This window comes from Bos indicus, chromosome 28, assembly GCF_029378745.1.
Source record: "Bos indicus isolate NIAB-ARS_2022 breed Sahiwal x Tharparkar chromosome 28, NIAB-ARS_B.indTharparkar_mat_pri_1.0, whole genome shotgun sequence".
In the NCBI taxonomy this organism is placed as follows: Eukaryota; Metazoa; Chordata; class Mammalia; order Artiodactyla; family Bovidae; genus Bos; species Bos indicus.
This window is the reverse complement of record NC_091787.1, coordinates 39,250,568-39,276,986: the sequence shown is the minus strand read 5'-3', so window position 1 is coordinate 39,276,986 and position 26,419 is coordinate 39,250,568. Positions and strand designations below refer to the sequence as shown.

The 26,419-nt window shown below is 53.9% G+C and overlaps 1 protein-coding gene across 1 annotated transcript; it reads right to left on the bottom strand.

Annotated features, from left to right (window-relative positions):
• Positions 1 to 3,565: 3,565 nt before the first annotated feature.
• Positions 3,566 to 26,419, bottom strand: CDHR1 (cadherin related family member 1). Its single transcript, XM_070781852.1, has 17 exons — positions 26,282 to 26,419; positions 25,669 to 25,764; positions 24,726 to 24,871; positions 23,894 to 23,944; positions 22,589 to 22,678; positions 21,307 to 21,393; positions 19,653 to 19,769; positions 18,430 to 18,573; positions 16,665 to 16,743; positions 15,283 to 15,383; positions 12,294 to 12,497; positions 11,550 to 11,702; positions 9,640 to 9,804; positions 9,151 to 9,218; positions 8,395 to 8,623; positions 6,551 to 6,808; positions 3,566 to 5,971 (listed from the first exon to the last, which is right to left on the bottom strand). Exons 1-17 carry the CDS (start codon positions 26,334 to 26,336, stop codon positions 5,411 to 5,413), a joined length of 2,604 nt encoding a protein of 867 aa, XP_070637953.1. The 5' UTR covers positions 26,337 to 26,419; the 3' UTR covers positions 3,566 to 5,410.

Below are 26,419 nucleotides of genomic sequence, written 5' to 3'. Positions count from 1 at the left end.
AGGCATCCGTGTCCATTTGTGTTTTCTTTGACTTTGCAGACACTGGTCATTAGGAACATCGGATCTTACTAGGCTTACATATGTGTGTATATGTAGAAATATATAGATAGATAGATACGTGTATATACACACTATATATATTCAGTCCTGAATATTCACTGGAAGGACTGATGCTGAAGCTGAAACTCCCACACTTTGGCCACCTGATGCGAAGAACCAACTCGTTGGAAAAGACCCTGATGCTGGGAAGGATTGAAGGCGAGAGGAGAGGGGAATGGCAGAGGATGAGATGGTTGGATGGCATCACCCACAATGATGGACATGAGTTTGAGTCGTCTCCGGGAGTTGGTGATGGACAGGGAAGCCTGGTGTGCTGCAGTCCATGGGGTCACAAAGAGTCGGACACAACTGAGTGACTGAACTGAACTGATATACACATGATGACAGAATATCTATGCTAATATCCTTCACATTCTGTTGTTCAGTCGCTTTGTCTGAAAGTTGTCCAACCGTAACTTTGACAATGTGGAACTCTGTTGGCAAAGTGACATCTATGCTTCTGAATATGCTGTCTAGGTTTGTCATAGCTTTCCTTCCAAGGAGCAAGCGTCTTTTAATTTCACTCACATTCTGTTTAATGAATGTTTAAGTAGTGTTCTATGTAAATCATGTTTCAAAGATGCAGGAGTTTAGATTCAATTGTCATGCTCTCGGGAATTTGTTTAGAGCTTAGACTGTGTCATTTTAAGGTAAGTGCCTTTGATGCAGGAGACATTGGTAAGCAGGTCTACTTGCTTTTAGAGTGAAGCCATTGCTGCTGTTGCTGCTGCTGCTGCTGCTAAGTCGCTTCAGTCGTGTCCGACTCTGTGTGACCCCATAGACGGCAGCCCACCAAGCTCTGCCATCCCTAGGATTCTCCAGGCAAGAACACTGGGGTGGGTTGCCATTTCCTTCTCCAATGCATGAAAGTGAAAAGGGAAAGTGAAGTCGCTCAGTCGTGTCTGACTCTTTGCGACCCCGTGGACTGCAGCCCACCAGGCTCCTCTGCCCATGGGATTTTCCAGACAAGAGTACTGGAGTGGGGTGCCATTGCCTTCTTCGGAAGCCATTGCTAGTCTTAGGTATATGTAGTTAGCAACCTGAGAGAAGTGTTTTGTCCTTTTTCTCTTTTATTTTTGCTTGTTAGAGCCTGTATCCCTAACACCTAGAAGAGGGCCTGAGACAGGTAATATGTATATTCAGACTTGTGTCACTGAAAGAAGGATTCAGTAAATTACTGATTAATAAATGAATGACTGGACCTCACTAAGCCAAAGGGGTACATTTTTACAATTTTATGACATCACCAACATCCCTAGACTATCGATATAAAGTAAGGTCACTTACTTTATTGTTCAAGTTATGGTTACTTAAGCCATTGCCTCTTCATTCTAGAAACTAAGACCTTCTGAGCACTGCCCCTCCCCAGTTACTTCTATGAATCTCCTATGGGATCCTCCCTGTGTCCACATGGCAGCGATTCACCTTAGTTTCACATGGCATCCTCCCCGTCCTCCCTGTCCATCCTCCTGTGCTTGGGCCTTTGAAGACTGTCGGGGAAGCATGACTGCCTGCCAACATCCATGCTGGGTGGGCCGACCTGGATTTTCTCAAAGCTTCTAGTCTTCATGGTGGGGGATGGATAAATTGGGAGATTGGGATTGACATATACATACTACTATATATAAAGAAAGTAACTTATAAGGATCTACCATATAGCACAAGGGAACTCTAATCAATACTCAGTAACGACCCATACGGGAAAAGAAAAGTTGTACATATACATACATGCTTTTATGTATATGTATAATTGATTCACTTGGCTGTACAGCAGAACCTAACACAGCAGTATAAATCAAATATACTCCAATAAAAATTAATAATAATTTTGAAAAAGCTTCTAGTCCTCAGAGTAACAGAATTCCTGCAGCCCCCAGAGAACTGGGAGAGTGTGGCTCCTCCCCAGTTCTTGCCATACTTGACCAGCTAGACTCTGGGGGCAGCCACTGAGTACAGAGTCCCACAGGTGCTCTTTGGGGCATTCTCATCAATTCCTAACTCCCTGGGCAGGTGGATGCTCAAATGCAGGCTGCAGGGCTGCAAAGGTCACAGATGTGGAGTCTGCCCAGCCTCTCCCACTTCCTACTGGTCCACTCTCCTGTCTTCTCCTAGTACCCGGGAGAGGTTTCCAGGCCCATCAGAGGGTGGAAAACATCCTGGAAGCAAGGATGAGCAGAAGGAGCCCTCCCGTCCGGGTATGATGCTCTAGCATGGGGACCATCAGCCGGCCTCAAATGCCCTCGTGTACAGCTAAGAATAGCGCCTGCCTCCTGAGCTGGCATCAGCAGAAACAAAGCTGTGGCAGGTGCTTTGCATAGATTAGCTCTTGTCATCCTCAGAGCAGTGATTTTCTGCACTGTGTATTGGTGAGGAAAATGAGGTCCATGGAGGCTTTGGTGTCTGGCCCCAAGTCACACTTAGGAGGCAGAGCCAGGTTCAGACTCAGGGCTGTCAGACTGTAAAGCACAATGTTATTTCAGATAATTAGAAAGTCTGAGCTCAACCACAGGAAGAAACACACACTGTTCTACAGACTCCCTGGAGACCCAAGAGTGGGACAGCCTGCCCACCCGTCACCCTGCCTCCCAGCTCTTTGCCTTGAGGTGCAACATTGTGCTTGCCCCAGTGTGACTGGCCAGGCACCCCCTTGCCCCTGCCCCCACCCCATCCCCTGCAGTGGCACTGGCCCACACTCACTCCCACTGGTCCGGGGTCTCCTCCAGTGCCACCACCTTTGCGGGTCCCTTACGGGTCCACCATATCTTCCTCCTCTTTTCTCAGCATGGCTTGTGCTGGCAATGAGGCACTCTGCCCATACTTTCCAGCACAAGAGTTGCTCATGTGCCTAGTTTCCAAGATTGACTCTGCCTTGGTTCAAGTTCCCGGGCTTGTCCTGGAGCTCCACTCTCCACCCTTGGGCCCTGATGCTCTCCTGAGCTTCCAACCCAGTGCCACTGTCCCAGAGACAACACTGATTCCATGCGTGGGCTTCCATGCCCACACCTGCCCTCTCTGGGCTGGGCTGGGATAATTAGTTCTAGCTCCAGACCCTACTCCTCCCCAGGAAGCCCTGCTGGGGCTTGTCCTGCTTGAGAGAAAAGCCCCGTCCAGGCCATGACTACTCAGGGAGACAAGCCCCACAAATGCGTTTGTTGGAGATGTATGCATGGCAATTTGGAAAAACTTTTGCAGCCTTCCACAGTCAGATCTGGGGGTTGGAGGATGGATCCGTTAAAAGAACCAAGCAGCAGCCCTGATCTTGGCTATCAGGAAGATTGGCCTCTGCAAGTCAGCTAACACTGATGTTGGACAGGGATCCAGAGGGACTTCCCTGGTGGTCTAGTGTTTAAGACTCTGTGTTCTCATGCAGGGGCACAGGTTTGATCTCTGGTTGGGAAACTAAGATCCTGCATGCTGCAGGAGTGGCAGAATTTTTTTTAAAAAAAGGCAGGAGCTGGAGGTCAGGTTGGCTTTTGGTTAACAGATTTTATTGATCATTTACAAAAAAGGTTGACTGCATGCAAGTTGTAAGGATGCTACATTCCCTGTGAAGGGCAAACATGATCCAATCTAGTCTTGAAACCCATACCCATTTGTTCAGCCTGGGCTCCTAGTTTGTTAGAGCCCAGCTGTTAATACACCCTGAGTTGTGGACTGCAGAAACCCCAGCAAGGAGCTTGCACACCAACACATTTGAGTAACACCTCCAAACACCAGCTCAGAAATCAAGAAAACCACATACGCATACAATCTGTGGTTAAATTCACAGACATATCCTAGAGGGGTTATGAGTGAGTGGAGTGAAATGCAAGGAACTGTTCTGTTTCTCTCTCTAGGCACGTATCTGTATCGCCTCTTGGCAAGTGTCCTTAAAGTCAGATGGAACTTCTTTGCATTAAGTGAAGCTTGCACGTCGTCTGGTGGGGGCGGGGGTCACAAGCAGAGGAGGTGCGATCCGACTAGAGGGACAGGCTAAGGAGCCCAGAGCCCTCAAACCAGGTTCCTGCCGCCAAACTTCTGTGACCTCTGGCGATCACGCTCCCTCTCGGGAACTCGTTTCCGTCATCTTGGCAAGATGGAGCTTCGGCTGGCTGTGCGGCCCAGCTCTGGTTCTTTCTGACAACGGCTGGCCTGGGCTGCATGGGGGATGTAGTTGGGGGAGGTGGGGATGGGGAGGAGACGTGGAAGGGAAGCTGTGCCATGGTCCAGCTCCAGCCGTCTTGGATCAGTGGCAGTACCCTACCCCTAGCACAGCGCCTCCTGCGGGTGCTTGGCAGAACAGCTGGGAGGTTCCTAATACTTTGTGGAAGAGCTGCACCCCGGAGAACCGGCTAGGGGAAAAACACTTCCTTTTTGTGCTGTCTTGCACTTGGTTAAAGCCCTCATCACCCCTACTTGTTTTGATCCTCACCCCAGGCCTGTGAATAAGGCTGATTCACGTTCTTCATTTTCCAGATGAGAAAGAGGATGAGCCTTCCCAAGGTTATCACACATCAGCAGAAGAGCTGGATAAAACAGAAGTCTCCCCAGATCTCAGCCCTGCTCTGTCTCAAGGACTTCTAGCGGGACAGCTCCTAAGGGTACCTGCTGCTCCTGCGGATGTCTCTGGGGCAACCAGCTTGGCTCCAGCCATCTCTGGGCCCAGGGCAGCCCTGGATGGGGCAGCTGCCCTCACTCCCACAGAGTCCATCTTATACCTCTGTGCCCCTGGTCCCGAGGGGGCATAGCAGGGGCGCCCAGTCTCTGCTCAGACCCCACCCTCACCCTCCAGTGGCTTTAAGGCGCAGGCCCACAGTCGGCAAATTCTCAGCGCATCCTCACCCTCTAGCTGCATCTGGTTTCCCACAGCCTGCAAGGTTCGCTGACCCTCAGCCTTAGTTAGCCCCTGAGCCTTTTTCTGCTCCTGCTCTTAGCTGGAGGCTTCAGGATCCAGGTGCCAGTCAACCTTGTCACGTGTGGCCAGGGCTCTGCTCCCAAACTAAGAAAGCTGGGGCCCCAGCAGGACCCAAGCGACACTGTGAGGTCTGGAGTTGGAGAATAGAAGACGTCAATCTGGCTCCTTGTTGCTGCCCAGCCTCTGCTGTACGGGGAGCATTGCACATGTGCCAAGGAGTTGGGTGATGGGGAAGTATTTCCCAATTGCAGTCGTAGCCAGAGAAATAAATCCTTTGCCCAAGGCACTGTCCAGAGCCCTGGTTATGGGGGTTACACCATTGTACAAAACAGGGGTGACCCTAAGAAGCAGAGTTGCGGAGCGTGGCCCAGGCATCAGGGCAACTGGAGTGGGGAGACAGGGGCCACAGGACACAGTCTAGAAGTAAGCTTTGCTGTGTAGATTCTTCTTCTCGAACTTTTGCCTGAGCTCAGAGACCAGAGCTGACTGGACGGGGCTTCCCACGGCCTTGCGTTTCGCCACGGCCCTGGGTTTTGGTGATGGTTGTTGGGGCTGCTGAGGGGCAAGTGAGCCGGAGACGGTAGGCACCGTCCAGGGGGCCTGGCCCACGCTGGGTGCCGGGCTGGGTGGCGGAGGGGGAGCGGGGGCCTGGGGGGCTGGTGTGCTTCCGCGGCTATTGTTGTTGCAGTTCTCATTGGGAGGAGCCTCTCTGAGCACAAACTTGTCAGCGGCCTTGGTCCTTCGGAACTTAAGCCACTCGATGCGGACGCTGCGGGGTGCAGGGCTGGGCCGCTTGCGGAGCACTCGCCGCACCGGCTGGACCTTGTTGGACTTCTTGTTGCGCCAGAAGGTGGCGGTGGAGATGAGGACCGTTATGGCCACAATGATGGCCATGATGCCAGCCAGCACACCCACAGCCTTCATGGGGTTGTCTTTGGTCTGCATCAGGAAGGCGGCCATGGGGCTTCGGGACAGCATCTGGAAGAGAGGTGCCCAGAGGACAGAGGAGGGGCCCTGAGCTCCCTTAGGCCAGATGGTTTTAAGCTCTCTGGGGTCAGTCGTCCCCTAGAGAATCTGAGAACTATGGGCTTTATTCCAGAAAAACACACACACACACACACACACACAGAGAAAATACAATGCAGGCTGGATTGGATGAGGAACTCCTGTATTAGCTAGCACTGCTTCCCTTTGATGGGGGTGGGGGGGTTCATATCTGCCCAAGTGTATTAGGAACCTTTTAAGGGATGACTTCCTGCCAGACACTGAGCTGAGAACCGCACATGATTTTACTTCTGCCTTTCAACACACATGTGAAGGAGGCATCGTGAGTCCCATTTCACAGCAAGGGGAAAGACTTAGCAAAGGCACACTGCTACAAAGTGTTGAAACTGGTATTTCGACCTGAGTCAAAGCCTCTGTGTTGGATGGCACAGGTAGTCTCTGTGAGCACTGGGTGTGTGTCTTTGGAGGAAGGTGGTCTTTCTCTCTCTGGCCATGTTGCAGGGAGCTCTGAGCTGTCCTCTGACCAACCCTCCACGTGGGCTTTGTACTCACCTCAGTGTCTACAATGTCAATCTTGAGCAAGGCCGTGGTGCTGAAGGATGGGGAGCCACGGTCCTTGGCCTGCACCTCTAGGGACCACGTGCGGTCCCCACTGGGCGTGATGTTGTGCAGGGCATCCAGGGATCGGATGGAGTTCTTGAGCCAGATCTCCCCCGTGTGTGCGTTGATGTCGAACACGTTGGCCGGCTCTGCGTGGGTGATGGAATAGTCCACTAGGTTGTTGGGCTCTTCTGCGTCCTGGTCTGTGGCCTGTGCACGGGGAGGGATAGGCGGAGCTGGACTCTGAGGGTCCTATTTGTGTCCCCTGGCTGAACCGACAGGTCATATGCGGTTTGCTGGGTTGATGGGAAATGGCCCTAATCCTATTTTGAGTGAGTGGAGCTGGGAGAGGAAGTGCACGAGCCGGGTCTGTGCTTGGCTATATACATGTGCTGTCAGTCTCAGAACAAGCCCCTTCAAGTCAGTGCTGGTAAGAAACAAAAAGCCCGGAGGCTGAGCGTCTTGAGTAAGGATGGAGAGGGAGAAGGAGGGGAGCTGGGGTCCAGAGTCAAGCCTGTTGGGTTTTGGGGTTCATGCTTCCTCCATGTTGGGAAGGCAGAGCAGTGGAGGAGCAGTGCTGTGAAAGCAGGCAGACAGCTGTGTGAACTCAGGCCAACCAAACATGCCACCTGCCTGAGCCTCCATTTTTTAATCTGTAAAGTGGCAATAATATCTTCTTTCTCAGAGGTTAATTCTGGGTGGAGGTGGGCATGGGGGTATACAGTGAAAATGTTAATCTCTAAGTCATGTCCAATTCTTTGTGACCCATGTCCATTCTTTGCGGTCCCATGGACTGCAGCCTGCCAGGTTCCTCTGTCCACAGAATTCTGCAGGCAAGAATAGTGGAGTGGGGTGCCATTCCCTTCTCCAGGGGATCTTCTTAATTCAGGGACCAAACCCAGATCTCCTTCATTGCAGGCAAATTCTTTACTATCTGAACCACTAGGGGTATATAAAGTACCTTAAAAATCATTGCCTATTTCAGGAGTCCAAGATATTTGAAAAGACATTCTTAAGCCACAGCGCCACTTGCAGCTGCAGGAACAAAGGTTTTTTTTTTTTGGTCTAAGAATGATGGACATTTAGACACCAGCACCAGGCTCACACCTGGCCAGTGCCACACCAGGGGTGGGCAGAGCAAGGACAGAGAGGAAGGGAGTGGGCACTGCCAGGGCAACGGCCAGGCTGCTGGTGTGGGGGTTGCTGGTGGCTGCTGAGGGGAGCAGGGAGGAGTTAGCCACAGTGACTCCGGAAGTGCCAGATCCAGGATGGCCAGAGTCAGGGGCTCACGCAGAGCCTGGCATCGTCATGTGGTTGGTGCCCACGGAGGGGCGAGGCCAGCCTTCAGTCCATGGTGAGAGGGTGGAGGGGCCCGGCAGGCAGCAGCATCTCCAGCCAGGTTCTGAGCATCTGGCTAGCAGCTCCTGGATACAACAGCCAGACGCTGGGCGGCCTGGTAAGCTGAGTCATGGCTTCTAGCCTGTCGGAAGCTCACATGGGGAAATGCCGTGGGACCCTGCTTCCCCAGGCCAGTCACTCCTGCAAAGCTTGAAGGGAGGGTCCCCATGGGGCTCTAACCAGAAGCATACACAAGCTGCCAGCATCGGGTCCACAGATCCTCTCGGACAGTACTGGACGGGTGGCTGGCTCCCACAGTGGGCCCGAGATACTAAGGCAGGAAGCTACCTAAGCCCGCTGGGGCGGGGCAGGGAGAGGACAGGCTCCAAGGGCCCTGCAGGTGGCCAAGTGCACAGTGACCAAGCCACAACGACAGCTCGGCCACTTTTGAAGCTCACCTCAATTTTCACCGGGGTCCCCAGCACCATTGTCTTCTCCTGGACGCTCTTTCCAAACTGGGGATAGTGGTCATTGACATCCAGCAGTGTGATGAACACCTCGGCCAGGCTGTACCTGCCCTCCATATCCTCCGCCTTCACGTAGAAGTTATACCTGGCAGTGGCCTCAGCGTCCAGGCTGGCCCAGGGCTGGGTGTAGATGATCCCGGAGGACGGGTGGATCAGGAAGCTGCCGGGCACAGAGAGTGCAGCAAGGGTGTACAGAAGCATGCACACGTACATACGTGTGCACACACGTGCCTGCAGTAAGGAGCCGCCTCCAAGAAGAGGCGGCGATGCATTGGGCAGCTTCTCTGAGCATCCCATCTGTTCCTCCCCACATCCTCACGGTCTGACTCAGGGAGGCAGGGCCACTCATCTATTTACTATCAATGTTGAACTTCACCCGAGTTACAGCCCTTCCCTCTCCTCCCATGGCCTGCCTCTCCCTAGCCCAGCACTGCTTGCCTGGCCCTGGGGCCATGAGCCCCAGCTCCAGATTGTGGTGATGACCTTACTTCTCTCAGATGCACCTCATCAGGTGTATCCCCTCTGCCTTGGGCTCTCTACAGCTGCCCTTCATTCCTGGTCCCCAGGCTCACCTCCCCAGCCCAGGTGCCGTTCGGCCCAGATCTGCCTTCAGCACAGATCCTCCTCCACCCTCAGCCTCCCAAATCCCTTACCCAAGGCCCTGACTGCGTTTCTGGATCTACTCACAGGTCTGCCCCAGATCCATAAATGGAGTATTTGACTTCACCCCAGGGACCTGAGTCTGGATCCACGGCCTGGAAGAGAGAAAGCTCCCGGTGGCCCAGGTCCCTTTGTCAGGGCATGTTGGCAGCTCTTGCTTTCAATGGCCACATGAGGATTTGGGTGGGGTGGGAGGATTGCCCTGCTGGGGAGAACTGGAGGCCTGCTCTGGAGCCCTAGTTTCGCCTCAGGTCTAAAGCGTTGGAGGAACCAGATCTGGAAGGCCTTCTACTTATCGTTACGTGTCCTCATTATCATCCTGAGAAGTGCTGTTATACCCATTGTACTGAAGGAAAACTGAGGCTCAGAGAAGGCACGTAGCTTGTCCAAGGACACAGCCAATGAATGTGGGTTTATCGAATCAAACAGGAGCCCAGGTTTGTCTGACTTCACAAGGACCCCCTTCAGTGGGGCTCACAACCCCACCCCCAGTCCCTGGGGCAGCCCCCAACCCACTGTGACAGCCAACACGTTGGAGCCCCCGGGGGCGTTCTCGGGGATCCTGGCGACGTAGTAGTGGGAGGTGAACTTGGGGACGTTGTCATTGGTATCCAGGAGCTGGATCACGACATCCGCCGTGGAGCTGAACTTCTCTGGGGTGTTCACTTCAATGGCCAGGAGCTGGGGAAGGAAGGAAAAGGAAGACTTGTCTGGATGGCAGTTGCTCTGCAGAGAGCCTGTCACGTCCTGTCTCGGTATCACCCGGCACCCACCTGCCTTGCCTCCCAGTTTCTCTGCGGCCAGCCAGCTATTCCTGCCGCCACCTGCAGGGGGCACCTCTAAGGCAAACATCATCCCCCTCCCCCGCCCTCCTCCGCCCCCCCCCCCCCCGCCCCCGCCCCCCGCCCCCACCCCACCCCGCAGGGCAACTGACCGCCTGGCTCCTTAGAGTTGGCATTTGCATTGGAACCAGTTTCTTTTGCTCCATTGGTTTGCATATTACTTTTTTTTTTTTTTTTGCTTTCAATTTAAAGCAACTTTGCTTCATAATATAATTTAATATCTGTTAGAGCAAATTCTTGCCTCATACTCTTTTTTTCCCAAATTCCCTGACTGTTCTTATCGGTTTGTTTCTCCAGATAAAAGCCAGTATAATTGTGTCAAGTCCCCTACGTCCTCCTCTAAGGAAATTTTGGGTAAGACTTAATTGAAGTGGCATTGGATTCTTTATTAACCTGATGAGAATTTGCATTTTTGAACAGGGTTTGTCTTTGTATTTCTCTCCTTCTTTTATCTTTTTGTTAAATTTGTACATTTTTTGTTCTTTATATGGTCCAATTTTGTTATGGTAACTCTTAGGAATTTTATCTATTAGTTGTTCTTATAAAAGTGAGCTCTAATTCCATTATTTTCATTGCTATTTTTTTGGAATGCAGGAGAATTATTAGATTTTGTGACCTAACTTTGTAATCCATCATGTTAGCCACTTTGCAGTATCTAACAATGTTCTGATCATTTCTTTTAGATTTTTCTAAGCAAGCAATCACATCATCTAAAAACAATGATAACTTTATCTCTTCCTTTCTAATGACTGTACCTTTTATTTCCTTTCTTATTTAGGAATAACGTTTAATTCTAGGAACAGTGTTGAAAAATATTGGTAACAGCAGGTATCCACATTTTGTTTATGACTTCAAAGAATACTTTTAAAATTTCACTTTCATTGGTTGATTGATTGAAGTATAGTTGATTAACAATGTTGTATAGAATTTCACTTTTAAGTATGATGTTAGCTATCAATATGTATGCATGTATAATTATAAATTATAACAATTTAAATTAATATCAGCAAAGTACTTTTTCTTTTTATTAATATTGGGTTGGTCAAAAAGTTTGCTTGCATTTTTTCACAACATCCAACATCTTATGGAAAATTCCGAATGAACTTTTGGGTCAACCCCCATATTTATTTACATATTTATGTAAATATACATTATTTTTTTGTGTTTATCATTTTGAATAATTCCAAATGCAAGGGAACTTTTCTCATCCTTTGCTAAAGTTTTTAACAGAACAATTGGCATGTCGAGTGCAAATAAGAAAACATCTCTCCTGATGATCAGAGTTTTTTCTCTCAGTCTGTTCACAGGGCACATTACATGGGTGGTTTTTCTTTGGACCACCCTCCTCCTTGCATTCCTGGGGAGAGCTGTAGACAGACACTGGAGCTCAGTGAGGCTGTGGAGTAGAGGGGAGCTCTCGCATCATACTTTTCCTCTCCCCACTGCTCCCCAAGTCAGAAGGGGGAGCAGAGGGAAAGAGTAGGGCTAGGAGGGGTAGGGGGCGACAAGAGACCCCCAAGGATGAATCTAGGTACTACTGTGACACCCCTCCCCCCGTTCAAGGTCGTGCACAGCATCACTTACCTTGAAGGTCAACACTTTGGACTTTTCAAAGTCAATGGCGGCTGAGTTCTCCACAATGATTGTGACTTGGGCTTCATTCAGGACCGTCTGTGGGACCACTCGGAAGATGCCCCCAGGTCCCACCAGCCGCAAGTTGAATTTGGCATTGGCTCCCTGGGCAACAGTTTGGAGAGCAGAAACAGGGAAGATGAATGAGAATGAACCTCATTATAGAGTCATGCTGTGCAAGGAGACTTTGCATGCCCTTGACCCTGGGAGGTAAGTATTCTTAGGAGAGGTGATCAAGAATCAGAAAAGCTGAGTGAACTACGAGGACTAAGCGAAGAAACAAGCACAGAAAGCCCAGCCCTGCGCTGGGCACAGGACACAGTCACAGTGTCTGGAGGGTCAGACACAGAGGTGCTTTTAGTTTTTAAGGCCTCATGCATGGCTTGCAGGACATCGCCCAGCCAGGGGTTGAACCCTGGGCACTGGCACTGAAAGCCGGGAATCCTAACCACTAGGCTACCAGGAAACTCCCAGAGGTGCCTTTTTCTGACTGGCTTTTCTTTTTAATTGATTGTGAATATCTTTAGGCCATGCAGCTAGTCTCTGGTTACCTACCCTCCCTCCTCTCCCTCTTGGTTACCCACTCTTGCCTCATTCCTTTTGTGACCCTCCAGCCCTGGTGACATCAGCAGGAAAGGTTTGGGCCTCGGGCCCCGGCGGTTTTCAGGAAGACAGGTGGAGGGCAGGACCACAAACCTGGTCTGAGTCATTGACGGTGATCTTGAGGCCCCGAAGGATCTCCCCCTGGGGCGGGTGCTCATACATGGACAGCTCAAATCTGTTCTGGGGTCCACTCTCCCCATAGAATGTCGGTGGATGGTTGTTGAGGTCCACGATCCGGATGGTGACAGGCACCATGGCCTGGGCAGCTGGAGTCCCTGCAGAGCTGACCTCAGTCACCTGGGTGGGGACAGGTGGCTACGGCTGTGTGGCAGGCTGACTCCAGCATGGCCCCAGTGATCCCTGCTTCTTGGTATCTATGCCCTCATGTAATCTCCTCTTTTCTTAGAAAAAGAAAATTTATTTGTTTGTACCAGGTCTTAGTCAAGGCATGTGGGATCTAGTTCCCTGATCAGCGATTGAACCCTGGGCACCCTGCACTGGGAGCACGGACTCTTAGCCACTGACCACCAGAGAAGTCCGTGTAATCTCCTCTTTTTGAGTGTGGCTTGGCCTAGGAACCTGCTTCAAACTGATAGAATACAGTAGAGGTGATGAAATATCATTCTGTGATTAGATTAGATCATAACTTCTGTTTTTTAGCAAAGCAGACAGCTCTGTTGACAGCTTCTCTGATGTTTCGAGGAACGAATGGTGATCTCCAGTCGACAGCTGGAGAGGTTCTTAGTCCAACAGCCCGAGAGGAAGGAAATCCCGCCAAAAATCCTTGTGGGCCCAGAAGCTCATCCTCCCTTGTTGGGCCTTCAGATGAGAACCCGGTCTTGGCTGAATATCTGTTGGCAGCCATGTGAGAGACCTTGAAACTGCGGACCCAACTAAGCTGACCTAGATTCCTGCCCACAGCAACTGCAGTGTTTAAATATGTGTTGTTTGAAGACAATGAGTTTGTGGTAATACATTACAACAGTCCTAGGAAACTTAGTACTGTTACTAGTCCTGTTTTACAGATGAGGCGGGAGGGGTCAGGTGGTCACCAGGGGTCACACAGCTGGACTAGAAGATGCGTCTGATTCCTTAGTCAGTGCCCTCTCCACTGCATCATACCGCCCCCTTCTTGTAGCCAGACACAGGTTCAAACCCTAGCTCTGCCATATTCTGCCCTTGTGTCCACTTGCTAGAGGGAGGCTGCAGGGAAGGTAGCTGGGGTGATGCAGTGTGGATGACTAATTCAGCCTGCAAGCCAGGGCTGAGTGTCCACAGGTACCTCAAGGGCATGTAGCAAATGTCACGTGAGGCCTGGAAGGGCTCCCTCCCCCTTCCTATAAGCAGGCTCTGGCCTTCAAATTACTGTCCTCTAATCACCCTCCCGGACTCCACTCTGTCATACATTAGCTGCTTCATAACTCTTCTTTTTAATTAAAAAAAATTTATTTATTTATTTATTTTTGGCCACATTCCAAGGCATTTGGAACTTCCCTGACCAGGGATGGAACCCATGACCCCTGCATGGGAAGGGTGGAGTCCCCGCTGCTGGGCCACCAGGGAAGCCCCACTCTTCTTTTCTAGAACTTATTCCTCTGCCTCCTTTTCTCTCCTCCCACTCAGCTGTCGACCTGTCCCCAAGTCAGACGCTTCACGCCGATCCCCACACCGCATGTGGCATGGCCACTCTCCCTCACCCTCCCGCGTGCTCCGTCCCCTCGGCTAATGTGACTCCACACTGCAGGTTGGCCTTGACCCCCATCCCTCCTTCACCTGCTCCTCCCCCTTCCTCACTCTTAGTCGGGATGCTTCAGCAGTGGTGTTCCCAGCTACTGGCTCCTCTCTCCCCCCAGCCCTCCTCTGGGCAGTCTCATTCCCTCCTAGCCTTTCACAGCTACCTGCATGTGGATGTTGTCTGAAGCTCAAACCTGTACACTCAGGTGTGGATTTTCAACTTGAATGTCCCCAAGGCACCAATACGCATCATGCCTGTCCTATTCAACTTGCCTCCCCTCCTGTGTTTCTGATGGTGTGGATCTACACTGGCTTCTTCCCTCCCTCTCCTCTCCCGGAACCCTCACAGCCACATTCCGTGGTGTCCGCCTCCTTCATAGTTCACAGCCTGTCCATTTTTCCCATCCCATCTTCCCTCACCCCCACGGGCCCATGCCATCTATCACCTGGGCTGATGGCTCTGCTGCCCTGCTCCTCATCTGATTCCCTTCAAACCCGAGTTGGGACCAGGGTTTTCAGATGCCAGCCCGGAACTAGTGCCAGAATCGCCTGGGAGCTCGAAACATGCCGAGTCCTGGGTGTCCCCCAGACACACCACATTCCTATCCCCCGCAGTGGGCCCTGGAAATCTTTGTTTGCCAAGCTCTCTGAATCTGAGAATCCCTCTAGTTTAGTGAGCAGTCAGAGTGAGTGTTTACAAGACTCTGATCCTGTTCAAAACCTTTCCATGGCTCTTCCCTGCTCTTGGGCAGGACTAGCTATATAGTTTGCAGGCTCAGTGAAAAATGAAAAGAGCTGGCCCCTTGCTAGAAAATTGCTAAGAATTTCAAGAGAGCAAGAGCAAAGCATTAAGCCCAGCGTGGGACACTTCTAATTGCGGCCCCTGTGTAATCACACAGGTTGCATGGCCACAAAGCTGGCCCCGTTGCAGGAAAAATCCATACCTTGTATTCAGAGCCTTTGCTCCTCTGTCCCCCACTTGGGGTCCAACTGTTTCTGCATTATAGGCTGATGTGGCCTCTTGGCTCAAGTCCCACTTGCTCCTCATTGTCCCCCTAGTATATCATGTGCTTTCACACCCAGCCTTGGCTCACTAAGCTTCCCTCGCTTGCAATGCCTCCACCCGCCCCAACCAACCAATGCTCCCCACACCTCTCTGCTTCCTGGGTCCTACCCACGTTCAAGGCATTGCTGCTCCCATCCTGCCTTCTCTGCCTTGCCTCAGCTTCCCACACCAGGTGCCACCTCTTGCAGGTGTTCCTCCCCCTGCCTGTGGGCCCTGAGGGGTAAGTCGGGCGGCCAGGGTCTTATCGCCTTTGGTGGAGAAGGCCAAGACCAAGGGAAGTACCTGTACATGCAGCTCATACACCTCTCTCCGTAGCTGGGAGGGGCTCTGCATCACGGAGATGGCTCCCGACGTCTCATTAATTTCAAAGGCTCCATCACTTCCTGTCAGAGAGAGATGTGCCCTGCAGTTCTGAACAAGGCCACACGGTGGCGCAGGGGAGTTATGCCAGGCCTCACAGGGTATTTCATTCAAGTCTCCTGTATTATTATCCGTGTCTTGCCAGTGAGGAAGCTGAGCTCAGAGGGGCTCAGTAACTTGTCTTAGGTTACACAGTGAGTGCAGAGCTGGGACTTCAAGTCACTACTTTCCGGCTCCCAGGTTCCCTAGTATTTTGCTTCTCTCATGCATGCATGTGTGGTGTGTGGGTAGGTGTGATGGAAAGAGAAAGGAGAAATAAAGAGGTACAAACGGAGGGAGATAAGAAAAGGGGGAGGGAGGAGAGAAAATAATGGGAAGAAGGAAGAAAAAGACTGGAGGAGGAGCAGGAGTAGAGAGAGAGGCAAGAAGATGGGAGAGGAGACGGGGTGGGCTGGGTGTGTGGTAGCTGCGTGCAGGCTTGCAGCTGTGGAGGGGAGGGAAGGCAGTCAGGGGTCTGCGTGCCTGGGAGAGAAGCCTGTCTGTGACGGTGGGCATGTGTGCACGTGTGCACGTGTGTGAGCTGCTGGAAGGGGAGTGTGCGGCAGGCATGTCCCAGGGACAGGGTCAGAGGAAGTGACGGTATCTGAGTGAGGGCATGGTGACGTGTGCATGTGTGGGGCCAGGCACCAGGTGTGGCGGCCCCTGGAGGGTGCCAGCTACCGAGGGCTGAAGAGCCTTCCCTGAGCTGGCTCCTCCTGCCAAGTTGTTGCCCAACTGTGGAAGGAGGCAGCAGACTCAAGCCCAATGGGAACTTGGGATGATTTAGCTTCTTTGAGCCTCAGTTTTTCTCATCCATACACAGGGTGAGTATTAGGGACACCCTGAATCATCACTGTATTTAATTCACTTAATTCAATAGTATGCTCTAAGCCAAAACATTTAAAGGAATGAGAAAAAACAGTAGCAATTTAGAGTGTAAGAAAGCTTGCCACCGTTTCCTATCACGAGCGTACGGCCATGAGCGTGAGGGAACGTGAGCTGGTGCCACCTGTGCTGCGCTCAGCAACACCACTGCCCCTACCCACCCAACGCGCCACTCCCTGTACTGGACTTAACGACAAGCAGGGCCCAGAGCAGATGCCCAAGGAGACGTGCCGCCTCCTGGAGGGACCCAGCCTCTCCTCTGCACGCACCTTGTCCTTCTGGCCTATGGATGAGGAAACTGGGACCCACAGAGACTGGGGATCTCACCCTGCTCACCCAGGGATGTGTACCTACAGCCCAGCAATGAGCCCCAGACTCACCATTCACCAGACTGTAGAGAACACGGTTGGGTTTGCCCCGATCTCCATCCATGGCAACCACCGTCAAGACCTCTGAGCCCTGGGAGGAACAGGAGCAGCTGCCTGAGGCCAATGTCAGGGGTCGGGGGTGGGGGGTGCTGGGCTTCTCCCTTCCCCAGATACTGCTCCCATCACAGAGGGGAGGTGCCACCACACTCGAGAGTCAGGCCTCTGCCAGGCCCCATCCTTGCTCTGCAGGGAGCTCATAGCCCCCTGGCCTCCCAGGGCTGGAGGGACAGCCTGAGCCCCGCTGCCTGCCCCCCACATGGCTTGGCACATAGCTGCCCAGGGACACTCAGGGCTCCTGCCTGGGCCTCCTCCTCACACCTCTTACAAGCCTCCTCCCCGACACACCACCCTCAGGCCTCACCTCTCTTGCCCACTCTCCAGCCTCACACCTGCTGCCTCATCTGTCTTTGGCCTTCAAAGGCACCTGAAGGGAGAGCCAGGAGAGGGGCCAGGCAGAGGAGGTCCAGTGTGAAGTCCAGGAACTAGGATTTTGTCCTGCAGCTGCAGGAGCTGCTCAAAGGGTTTGGAAAGCTGTCTCAACTGACAAGCCCTGCTCAAGCCCTGCCTGCCACCCTCTCCTACCTCCCTAGGCAGACCCTTCACCCCAGAGGGCTACCCATGCTCATGGCTGCTTCCTGACTGTCTTCTCCCCCTATTCATGGCATCTCTTTCCCCCTTAGCTCCTCAGCAGGACAGTCTGGGCTTCCCCCTGGCTCTGCCCTACGGCCCCCATGGGGGAAGCCCGGCCTTTCTCTCTCCCTCTCTGCCCAGCTCCTCCACTCAACTTGCAACTTTTGGAAAGGTGGTTTCTCAGCTTGGACCCAGCACATAAGCGGCGCTCAGCAAGTGTTGGAAATAATGAGAAACTGGGGAAGTGAGACTAGAGGATGCAGTTCCATTCCACGGATAGTTCTGGAACTGCGGCCAGCTACGTGAGAGTTGACTCCAGCCTAGCCCCTGCTGGCTGGGAGCTCATGGTCTGGTTGGGGGGCATAGTAAGACATGGGTGCACCATAGAGGGGAAAGTGGCACCTGGGCTGAGTTGAGAAAGATGAGGGGGCATTGTGCCCATGGCCACATGCCAGGAGAAGGGAAAAGAGTGGGGTGGGGAGACAGGCTGGACTGAGTAAAGGACGTTGCTGGCTCCTGGGTGGAGGGCAGGCTGGCCCTTGGATGCCAGGCCCAGGGTTGGAAATTGAGGGGCCAAAAGGGGCAGAGGCTGAAGACAGCCTTTGAGCTGGGCCTGCGTGTGATGTCTGACGAGGGTGATGCAGCAGCAAACTGTGGGAGGACGACTGGCCCAAGGGGCCTCAGGCTACCGGCCTGGAGGAAAGGAAGCAAAACTTTGGCGCCTCACCTCCTGTGCAGGGTGCGGGAAAGGCCCCTCTAAACCAAACAGTCAGCTCTCCTCCCAGCCTCTCTTCACAGCCCTTTGGAAGGGCTGACACTTGCAGCCAGGCTGGGGTAAGTGTGGATGAGTGAAGACATGCCTGGCACAGCCCTGGCACCCAATAGGTGCTCCACACACGAGCAGCTTCTTCTTCCCCCTTAACGGCCTATGTGTGGCCTGAGTCAGTGAATCCAGAACTGGCCTCCATGTGAGGCGAGCAAGCCTGGGCTGAGCCTAACCATCTCCACCAGGGGACCCTTGGGCAGTGCAAAGGACAGGGCGGGAGGCATCTGGAGGTGCCATGGGTTGAGGGGTGCAGCTACCCACCGGAAGGGTGTCCTCATACACATAGCCATAGTAGGGCGTGCCCACAAAGACGGGGCCCATGTCCTGCACATCCTCCACATTGACCGTGACCACAGTGGTGGCCGAGAGCACCACGTCAGCCCCTCGCAGCTTTCCCCCGCCATCCTGCAGAAGAATCAGAGAGGGAAGAGAGGTTGGGCTCCAGAGTCGAGCAGACTCCCGTGGAATCTGGCTCCTGCCACTGACTGGCCTCGAGGCCAGCTGCCCGCCCTATTTCTGTGTGCTTCTATGCCACTTAGAGATAATTTTCCCCCTCCTACGGGTGTTAGGAAAATTAAATGAGATAACGCATGAAGGTCTTCAGCCAGTGCACAGCAGGTGCTCAAAAGTGTTCCTTTGGAAAGAGGGTTAGGTTTCTCTCCAGGGAGATCATCTCTGAAGAGTAGCAGAGGAGGAGGGGGTCAGGGCCAAAATCTCTCCTCCCAGCCAGGAGCCCAGCCGCAAAGTCTCCTGAGAATCTTCAAAGAATATGAGGTGGACCCACGCATGAGGGTACATCATAGAAGTGTGCACCCACCAAGCCAGCCCTCACGGGGAAGCTGGCAGGCGGGGTTGGCTCAGGCCTCCTGACATAGACTGAGGGGGCTGCCCTGCGGCCTCTGTGACCAGCAGGAACTTTCCTGGAAAAGAAAACCAGGGGCTTAGAAGGAAGGCTGGGGTTTCCTGCCCTCGAAGGGAAGAGCAGTCACTTCATTTGAATGCCTGCTGAGTTGCAAACCCTACACCACACACTTTAGAAATATGAGGAATTTAGTCAAGTTTTGGGGTGGGCAGATGAGGAAATTGAGTCTCAGGGTGGGTAATTGGTCACACAGGCAGAGGCAGGATGGACGAGCCTGGACAGAGAAATGGAGGTGCCCAGAGGCCAGGCTGTGTGGGATGTGAGGGCGTGGCCACTGGGCCTACAGAGGGCAGGCTGGCCTGTCAGTCCTGAGGGGGCGGACGCCCTCTCCCGAGAGGGAATACGCCCTCTCCCACCCACAGACACCAGCGTCCCTGAAGAATACGTCTGCGTCCGGCAGGGTCTGCTCAACACAGATCCCGAGCAGCGGCAGCCCCACTCCCGCCTCGGTGGTACCGTCCATCCCCTCCACCGTAGAACCTAACTGCTCCCATCCAAGGGCAGCTTCCCCCGACGGAGGCTGAGGACTGCCTGGATGCTCCCATTCCTCCCTGTCTGTTACCTTGGCAACCACAGTGACGAAGTGGGCCCGGGCCTTCTCGAAGTCCAGGATGGCCCCGGCCCGGAGGCGCAGCACCCCGCTGTGGCGGTCCACGGAGAACTCGGTGGGGTGCGGATTCTGTAAGAGCGAGGGGCAGGCTGGGCCTTGGGGCGGGCCCAGGCCCGGCCCAGGAGCACCCGCTCTGCTTACTGAAAGGGAGTCTTCACCATCCTTTGTCACAGGAACTCCGGCCTAGGGGCTTAGGTGCAACTTAAGGGCACTCAGGCTTTCCTGTCTCCAGAGTCCCCCTTCCTGGAGCTCAGGCCTTCCCCTCCCCCTCCCTCAGTCCAACCAAGATGTTCCAGCAGGGCCTCAGGTTTTCTCTCGGCCTCAGCTGGAAAACAACAGGGCCCAGCTCGGGGCTAAACCCTGGCCCAGAGTTCCCAGGTGGAAACGTCAGCAGCATGCTCTAACCTAGAGGAGGTGTGGGCTGAAAGCTGTAGAGACAGAACCTTTAGGATCTTCCAACCCCACCATTAAGTGACTGTGGGTCAGCCAGGCAGCATCTGGGTGGGGGTGGGGAAGGTCAGGTGGGGACAGGAGGTGATCTTTGATCTGAAGGGGGGGTCACTGTGGGTCAAGAGCTGTTGCTGGAGCTTCTCATGGGTTTAATCCTCACAACGGGCTTTGCAGGTGGCACCAGTGGTAAAGAATCCATTTGCCAACACGGGAGACATGAGAGACACAGGCTCGATCCCTGGCTCAGGAAGATCCCCTGGAGGAGGGCAGGGCAACCCTCTCCAGTATTCTTGTCTGGCGAATCCCATGGACAGAGGAGCCTGGCGGGCTACAGCCCACGGGGTTGCACAGAGCTGGACATGACTGAAGCGACTTAGCACGTTCACACAGAATCCTCACAATCCAATGAGGATGTGCTTTCATCTTTCCCACCCAATGCGTGAGGAAGCTGAGCAGGAAAGTCACATAATGGTTGAACCCCTGTGTGGGGGAAGTGGTGGGATCTCTCCAGAACCCGTGGGGCCCAGGGGTGTTGCCAGGGTTTCTAACCACTGAGCTATACTACCTTGAAATTTGTGAAAGTGAGAGATTAAAAGTGGAGAGAAGAGGAGGAGCTGTGGAAACAGCAGCTGTGGGGTGGAGGGCAATGGGTTCTGGAGGAGCTGGGGGAGAGGCAGGAGACATGGGGTGGGGTCTCTGCCTTTAACAGAGTGCATTGGATGGACAAGGGCGGGGAGGGGGTGTCACAGCTCTGCTCCTCCTGAGAGCTGCCTCCCCTTCCCTTTTTCCTCTTGACAATTCTAGGTCCAGACAGGTTTCTTTTACTCTGTGTGGGTACCAAATGCCCAATCTCCTGGGGAAGGGATTGGCCGGTGGTGAGGTGAGGGTCCTGAAATCTGGGGAAAGGAAGGCAGGTCAGCTTAGTGGGAGCCAGGATGTGCCAGTCAGGGGAAGATGGCTTCTGCTCAGGCCAGTCTCGTGTCCCCACTTGTTGGTCCCACATCTGAGTGTACCGAGACCTCGCTGGAATGGGACGCACCATCTCTGACAATCTTTGGGAATCGCTGAGGCACTGACCTGATGGATGGAGGCGGAGGCCATCCAGGTGTCCCCACCAGCCCAGGCCCCTGGTTACTTCCTGAGCATCCCACCTTACCTTCAGGAAGTAGGTGACGCTCCCTGCAGACCCGGTGTCCCTGTCCACTGCTCGGACCCTGGCGATACTGCTCCCAGAAGGTGTGTCCTGAGGGGCCACAGCCACAGAGGGTCAGTCCCAGGAGCAGTGACAGGAGCTCAGGGAGCTGGGGTGTGGGGCATGGAAAGGTGGGGTCAGGGGAGTGAGGGCTAAAAACAGGCGAAAGGCGGCCATTGACCCAGGGAGCATGAAGAGGAGGAGGCGCCTTGGTAGAGGAGACACTCGAGTCAAAGTGGGGTCAGGAGAGGGGGAACACACAGACATCCTCCTTCTGAAAACAGCTTCAGGGAAAGAGCGAAGAAAAATCTAGGGCTCCCAGAAGACCAAGGGTTTAAATATGAAATGACTGGAAACAGTTAATAAACAAGGGCATATTCAGTATCACCAGAGGTCACATACATGCAGCTTAGAGCCAAAAAGAATAGCTTTCTCCTACTGAATTAGCAGACATCTAAAACTGCAAGAATCCCCAGTGTGGGCCAGGAACCAGGAGACATACCCTTTCCCACCTTCCAGGGTAAAGGCAAACAGGTTCCATTCTGGAAAATCAATTTGACAATGCCTCACATGTACCCACGCTTTGACCTAGCAATTTCAAGTCGTTCCCATCAGAGAAAAGGAACTTTTAAGTTCAGAGTTTGATGTTTCTTATGATGGCAACAATTTAAAGCACCTTTAATATCCAGACATAAAGCAATAGTTCAGTAAATGCTGGAAAGCTATTAAAATGTTAGGTACCCCAACTTCACGATTACAACTTCACGCTTATGTTATAAATTCAGTGAAAAAGAGACTGCAGAAAGCATATGTTTAGTGGTTACAACTATGTAAAACAAACAGAAATCAAGAGCCTATAATCACAGAACTGACGAGAAGGAGATTCCCCCAAATTTAACAATGTTGTCTCAAGCTGCAGGGATTAAGAGTGGTCTTTTAAACTCTTTATACTTCTTTATACTTCTACTTGTCTGTATATTTCACACTTCCACAATAAGAGTACACTAAAATTCTAATGGAAAATGGTAAATAAACATTCCTTTGGAATAATAATGAATGTATGAGGGGACAGCAATGGAGGTGGCGGGGAGGACACAGAGGGGAGGGGTCTCCAGAGGTTAGTGAGTGATGGAGGGGCTCTTCCCTCCGGTGCCCAGTTCCCCTTGGCCAGGTCACAGGTCAGTCTGGAGGATAGGCCACAGGTTGGTGGGAGTCCATCAACACTGCTCGGGGGCCCCTCGCTCACCTCGGGAACCTGGACAACATAGGGCTCCTGGATAAACCTGGGTGCCTCGTCATTGGCATCAGTAACTAGGATCGTGACTTTTTCTGCCACCTGAAAAGAGGCAAAGCAGACAGAAGTTGGGAGAGTGAGACCTTCTGGGTGATAAAGGAACAATGTCCTCTAACACCCTGGGTGTAGTCTCCCCCCTTCTCCGCTCCCTTCCCCCTTCCCTCCTTCCTTCCCTTCCTCCCTTCTTCCTTCCCTCTTTTGGTCATTCATGAAGCACATATTATTATTAAGCAACTGCTTGACGCCAAGCACTGTGTTCTGTCTGACGGTATGAAATTTGCCGGGTGGACTGGTGGGCAAAGATCAGCATGTACAAGCGTGTTATCATTCAGCCTGACAACAGCGACATGCTGGGAGCTGAGGGCAAGGGCCTGCACCGCACGACTCTGGGGGCACCATGCACCCCAACCTAGCTAAAGGCACCGGTCTAGGTGGCTGCATCCAGGGGCTCCAAGAAGAGGCATCTGACCCAGCCTAGTGGAGGACACCAGGGAGGCCTGGGAAGCAAGCCATTTGTCGGGTGAGAGGGAAAAGGGGGTGGAAGGTATGTCAGGAAGCAGCAGCAGCAGGGGCAAAATGCAAAGTGAAAAGCCAGGTGAGTTCAGAGAACAGAATGGAAGCAGATTTAGGGCTAGACGGCTGGTAGGGTGAATGTGGGAGAGAAGCTGGTTGAGGCTGAGGGTGTTCCGAATGCCAGTCTGAAACTAGGATTCCATCCTGAGGGTAGTGGGGAGCAGCTGGTAGCACCTTCTGAGCCAGGGGACTGTGGCCACGCAGGACTGTGTTGCACAGTGGTGGCTCCAGATTGGGGTCTGGGAGCCTTGGAGGGAGGGGAGCCCCTGGGATTATCTGAGAAGCACTAAAAAGGGATTGGTGCAAGTGGAAGCTGTGTAGGAAGAGGTAGGGAGGAGGGATGCGTGCCCAGGTATTCAGCTTGTGCGATGAGGATGGAGCCAAGAGCCAGGCTGGAGGAGTGAGGGGGCACAGGATAGAGGAGGCGCTGCTTGAGGAATGTGGGGTGCTCCGTCAGAAGGGCAGCAGGCAGGTCTGTCTCTTCCCGCTCTCTCCCTTCCATCCCCTCTCTCCTATGAGCTCACTGGGGCAGATCTTGTTGGACTTCATCTGGGAGCCCCCACCCCCAGCCCCTGGGGGAGGGCATAGTGCTCAGAGGCGGGGGGGGGGTGGTGGTGAGGGGGGTGGAGTGGGGGGGTGTGGGTGGGTGTGTGTGTGTGGGGGGGTGCTGCAGTGTGCACTCACCAGGTTCAGCCCATCAGAAATGCTGATAATGGCTTCAATCTCATCTTCCCTCTGTGAAGCACAAGGGCAGAGTGAGGATCTGGGAGTCGGAGGTGCCCTGAGGACCCCTGAAGCTGGGCACATCAGAGGGGCCCTGGAGCAGGGCGAGGTGGCCAAAAGCTTCCTCCGCTACCTCTGGCCACGCTCATGCTTGAGACCAGGTTTGGGGTTTAACCCATCAGGAGTTATAAACTCAGGGGGCTTGGGTGCCAACAGATTGCACCCTCCTGCTAGGAGAGTTGCTAACTGGTATGCTGGAGGACGCAGGAAGGGGTTTTTCATCCTTTTAAAAATTTTCCTCTTTCTCCCTTTCATCTCTGCTGCACTGGTCTGTATCCTACGGTTCCTCAGAGATCCAGGTCCGTGGTGTCTCAAACCCTTCCCGGGACACGGGGGGGCCTCAGTGAGGAAGGGTGTCGAGGTCCCCTGGTCCTGCCCTGGGTTGACAGGCAGGGGCAGCACTGTCGCACCTCCTCTGCTGTGTCCCCACCGTTTCCTTTCTCTGGGCTGGGGGAGTCTGCTGGCAGCACCCCACAGCTGGGGTCCAGGCAGCTGGCTCCCCTGCCTGGCATGGGGTCTCACAAGAGAAACACAGCCTGTCCCCCGCAGGCTCAGAGCGCACAGAGGGTCGTACTTTTACCCAAGTCAGACCTGCCCTTAAAACCAGGGCTGGTCTGCTGGCTGAATTTTCTGTGACTTATGAGACCTCTCCAAGGATGCTCTTGAGGGAACCTTCCAGCCCACCGAGGTCGTCTGCACACCTGCAGGCAATGTTCCTCCCAGGTCCCCCTACCTCTCTGTCCAGCTCTTCAATCAGGGTGATGTTCCCCAAATTGGGGTCAACTGAAAAGACGCTTCTAGCGCTGGGGTTAAAGCTGATGTGGTAGGAGACAGGGTCTCCCTCCGGGTCTGTTCCATTCAGGGTGTACACATGAGAGCCTGGAAGAAGAGGGGACACGCTGAGCACTGGCTGCTTCCCTCTCTTCCTCTTTATTCTTCCCAGCTATCAGTTAGCAGGCAGTAGCCACTGCTTTACAGATTGTAATCTAGAATATAGATTACGGAGGGCTTCAGGGCTGCTGGGTTTAACTCTAGGGTCTCTGCCTGGAGCCAAGACTGGGGATGGCGGAGGAGGGAAAAGGGAGGAGTCATTAAGGTGGAGCGGAGAGCCAACCGCAGCAGTGTTCCCCAGCTTGGACGAGTTCTTCAGAGAATTCTCAGCAGGTGCTCCTCTTACACTTAGTACACTTTACACAAGAAAAGGCGCTTGTCCTTATTCTCAGGGTTCTGCCCATCCAGTGAAGGAGAGGAAGTGCGAATCTCCCTCCTCCTCCCCCATCTCTGCAGATCCCAGTGAATTCACTGTTCTTGGGCCGTTTTAAAGCCTGAAGCCATGGGGCTCTGGGAGTAAGTGCTTTGTTCAAGGTCATAAATACAGAGGGTCAGGAGCCCCGGATCTGGGGACCTCCACCTACCTCTTGGGGCTGGTCATGTCTCTGGGCTGGCGGCTGGATCTCTAGAGCTGCCCGGGCTCGGGTCTCCACGACTGCGTGGAGACCTTTCCCGCTACAGCCCCGGGGGATTCAGAGCGCAAACCGGGCGCCCCGGGAGCGCCTGCCGCCTGGCGCTCGGCCTCCCGATAGGTTCGGAGGAGTCACGGGTTCGGTCCCTGTGTCCAGGGGAACGTGGGCCGCTCCTCTGGGAGACTATGCGGGGCAGGCGCCAGGGCTACTCACCCACCGGCGTGTCCTCCGGGAGGCTGAACAGGGCCATGTTTCCGTTGGTGCTGCCCGCCCCGTTGTCGAAGAAGTGGGGGGCGAAGTTGGCCTGAGCTAGGGAGAGAACACAGACACAGGACCGCTGGGAACGCGGAGGGACAGCTTCGCACCCGCTGGTCGCGCCGTCTGGCCCCACAAGCGGGCAGGCGGTACCCACTCCCCGACCCCAGCGCACCCACCAGGTCCCGCGTCTACCACCGCCCGTGCGCTCGGACTGGGCTGGACTTGTCAGGGACACGCACCATCTGGGGTGTCTGGGACCTAGGCAGCGGCCGATTTCAGCCTCATCGGTGGGCAGACCCAGAGAGGGACAGGTCCCTGGCCAAGGTCACACGGGGAGTGGGGATACCCTCCCACAGCCCCCAGTGCAGCCGCCAAAACTGCTTCTGAAGAAGCAAAGAGCAGCGAGAGTTCCCATTCCCCCCGCCCGGTCCCCGTCCCCGTCCCCGTCCCCGGTCCCCAGCCCCACTCTGGAAGCGAAAGGTCCAGCGCTGTCCCTAGGTCCACCCGGGTGGAGCTGGCACCCATTTCTCGTCCCCATCGGGGCCCGCTGGACGCTGCGGCCACTCACCCAGGCTGAGGAACAGCATCCACGGGGCCAGGACGGCCGGCGGGCCGCGCCCCATGTCTCCGCGGGCGGGTGGTGCGGCTCCCCGCAGCCGAGGCCGGGCTCCGGAGCGCGGAGCATGCCCTGGGCGCACGACGAGTG

Bases quoted from the DNA above. Each gene is read 5' to 3' on its own strand.
- CDHR1 (XM_070781852.1), bottom strand. From the start codon at position 26,336: ATGGGGCGCGGCCCGCCGGCCGTCCTGGCCCCGTGGATGCTGTTCCTC. The intron at 12,498-15,282 runs GTACTTCCCTTG...GTCCCCACCCAG, and splicing joins TGTATGAGCTGCATGTACAG to GTGACTGAGGTCAGCTCTGC. The intron at 5,972-6,550 runs GTGAGTACAAAG...CCTCTCTTCCAG, and splicing joins TTGACATTGTAGACACTGAG to ATGCTGTCCCGAAGCCCCAT.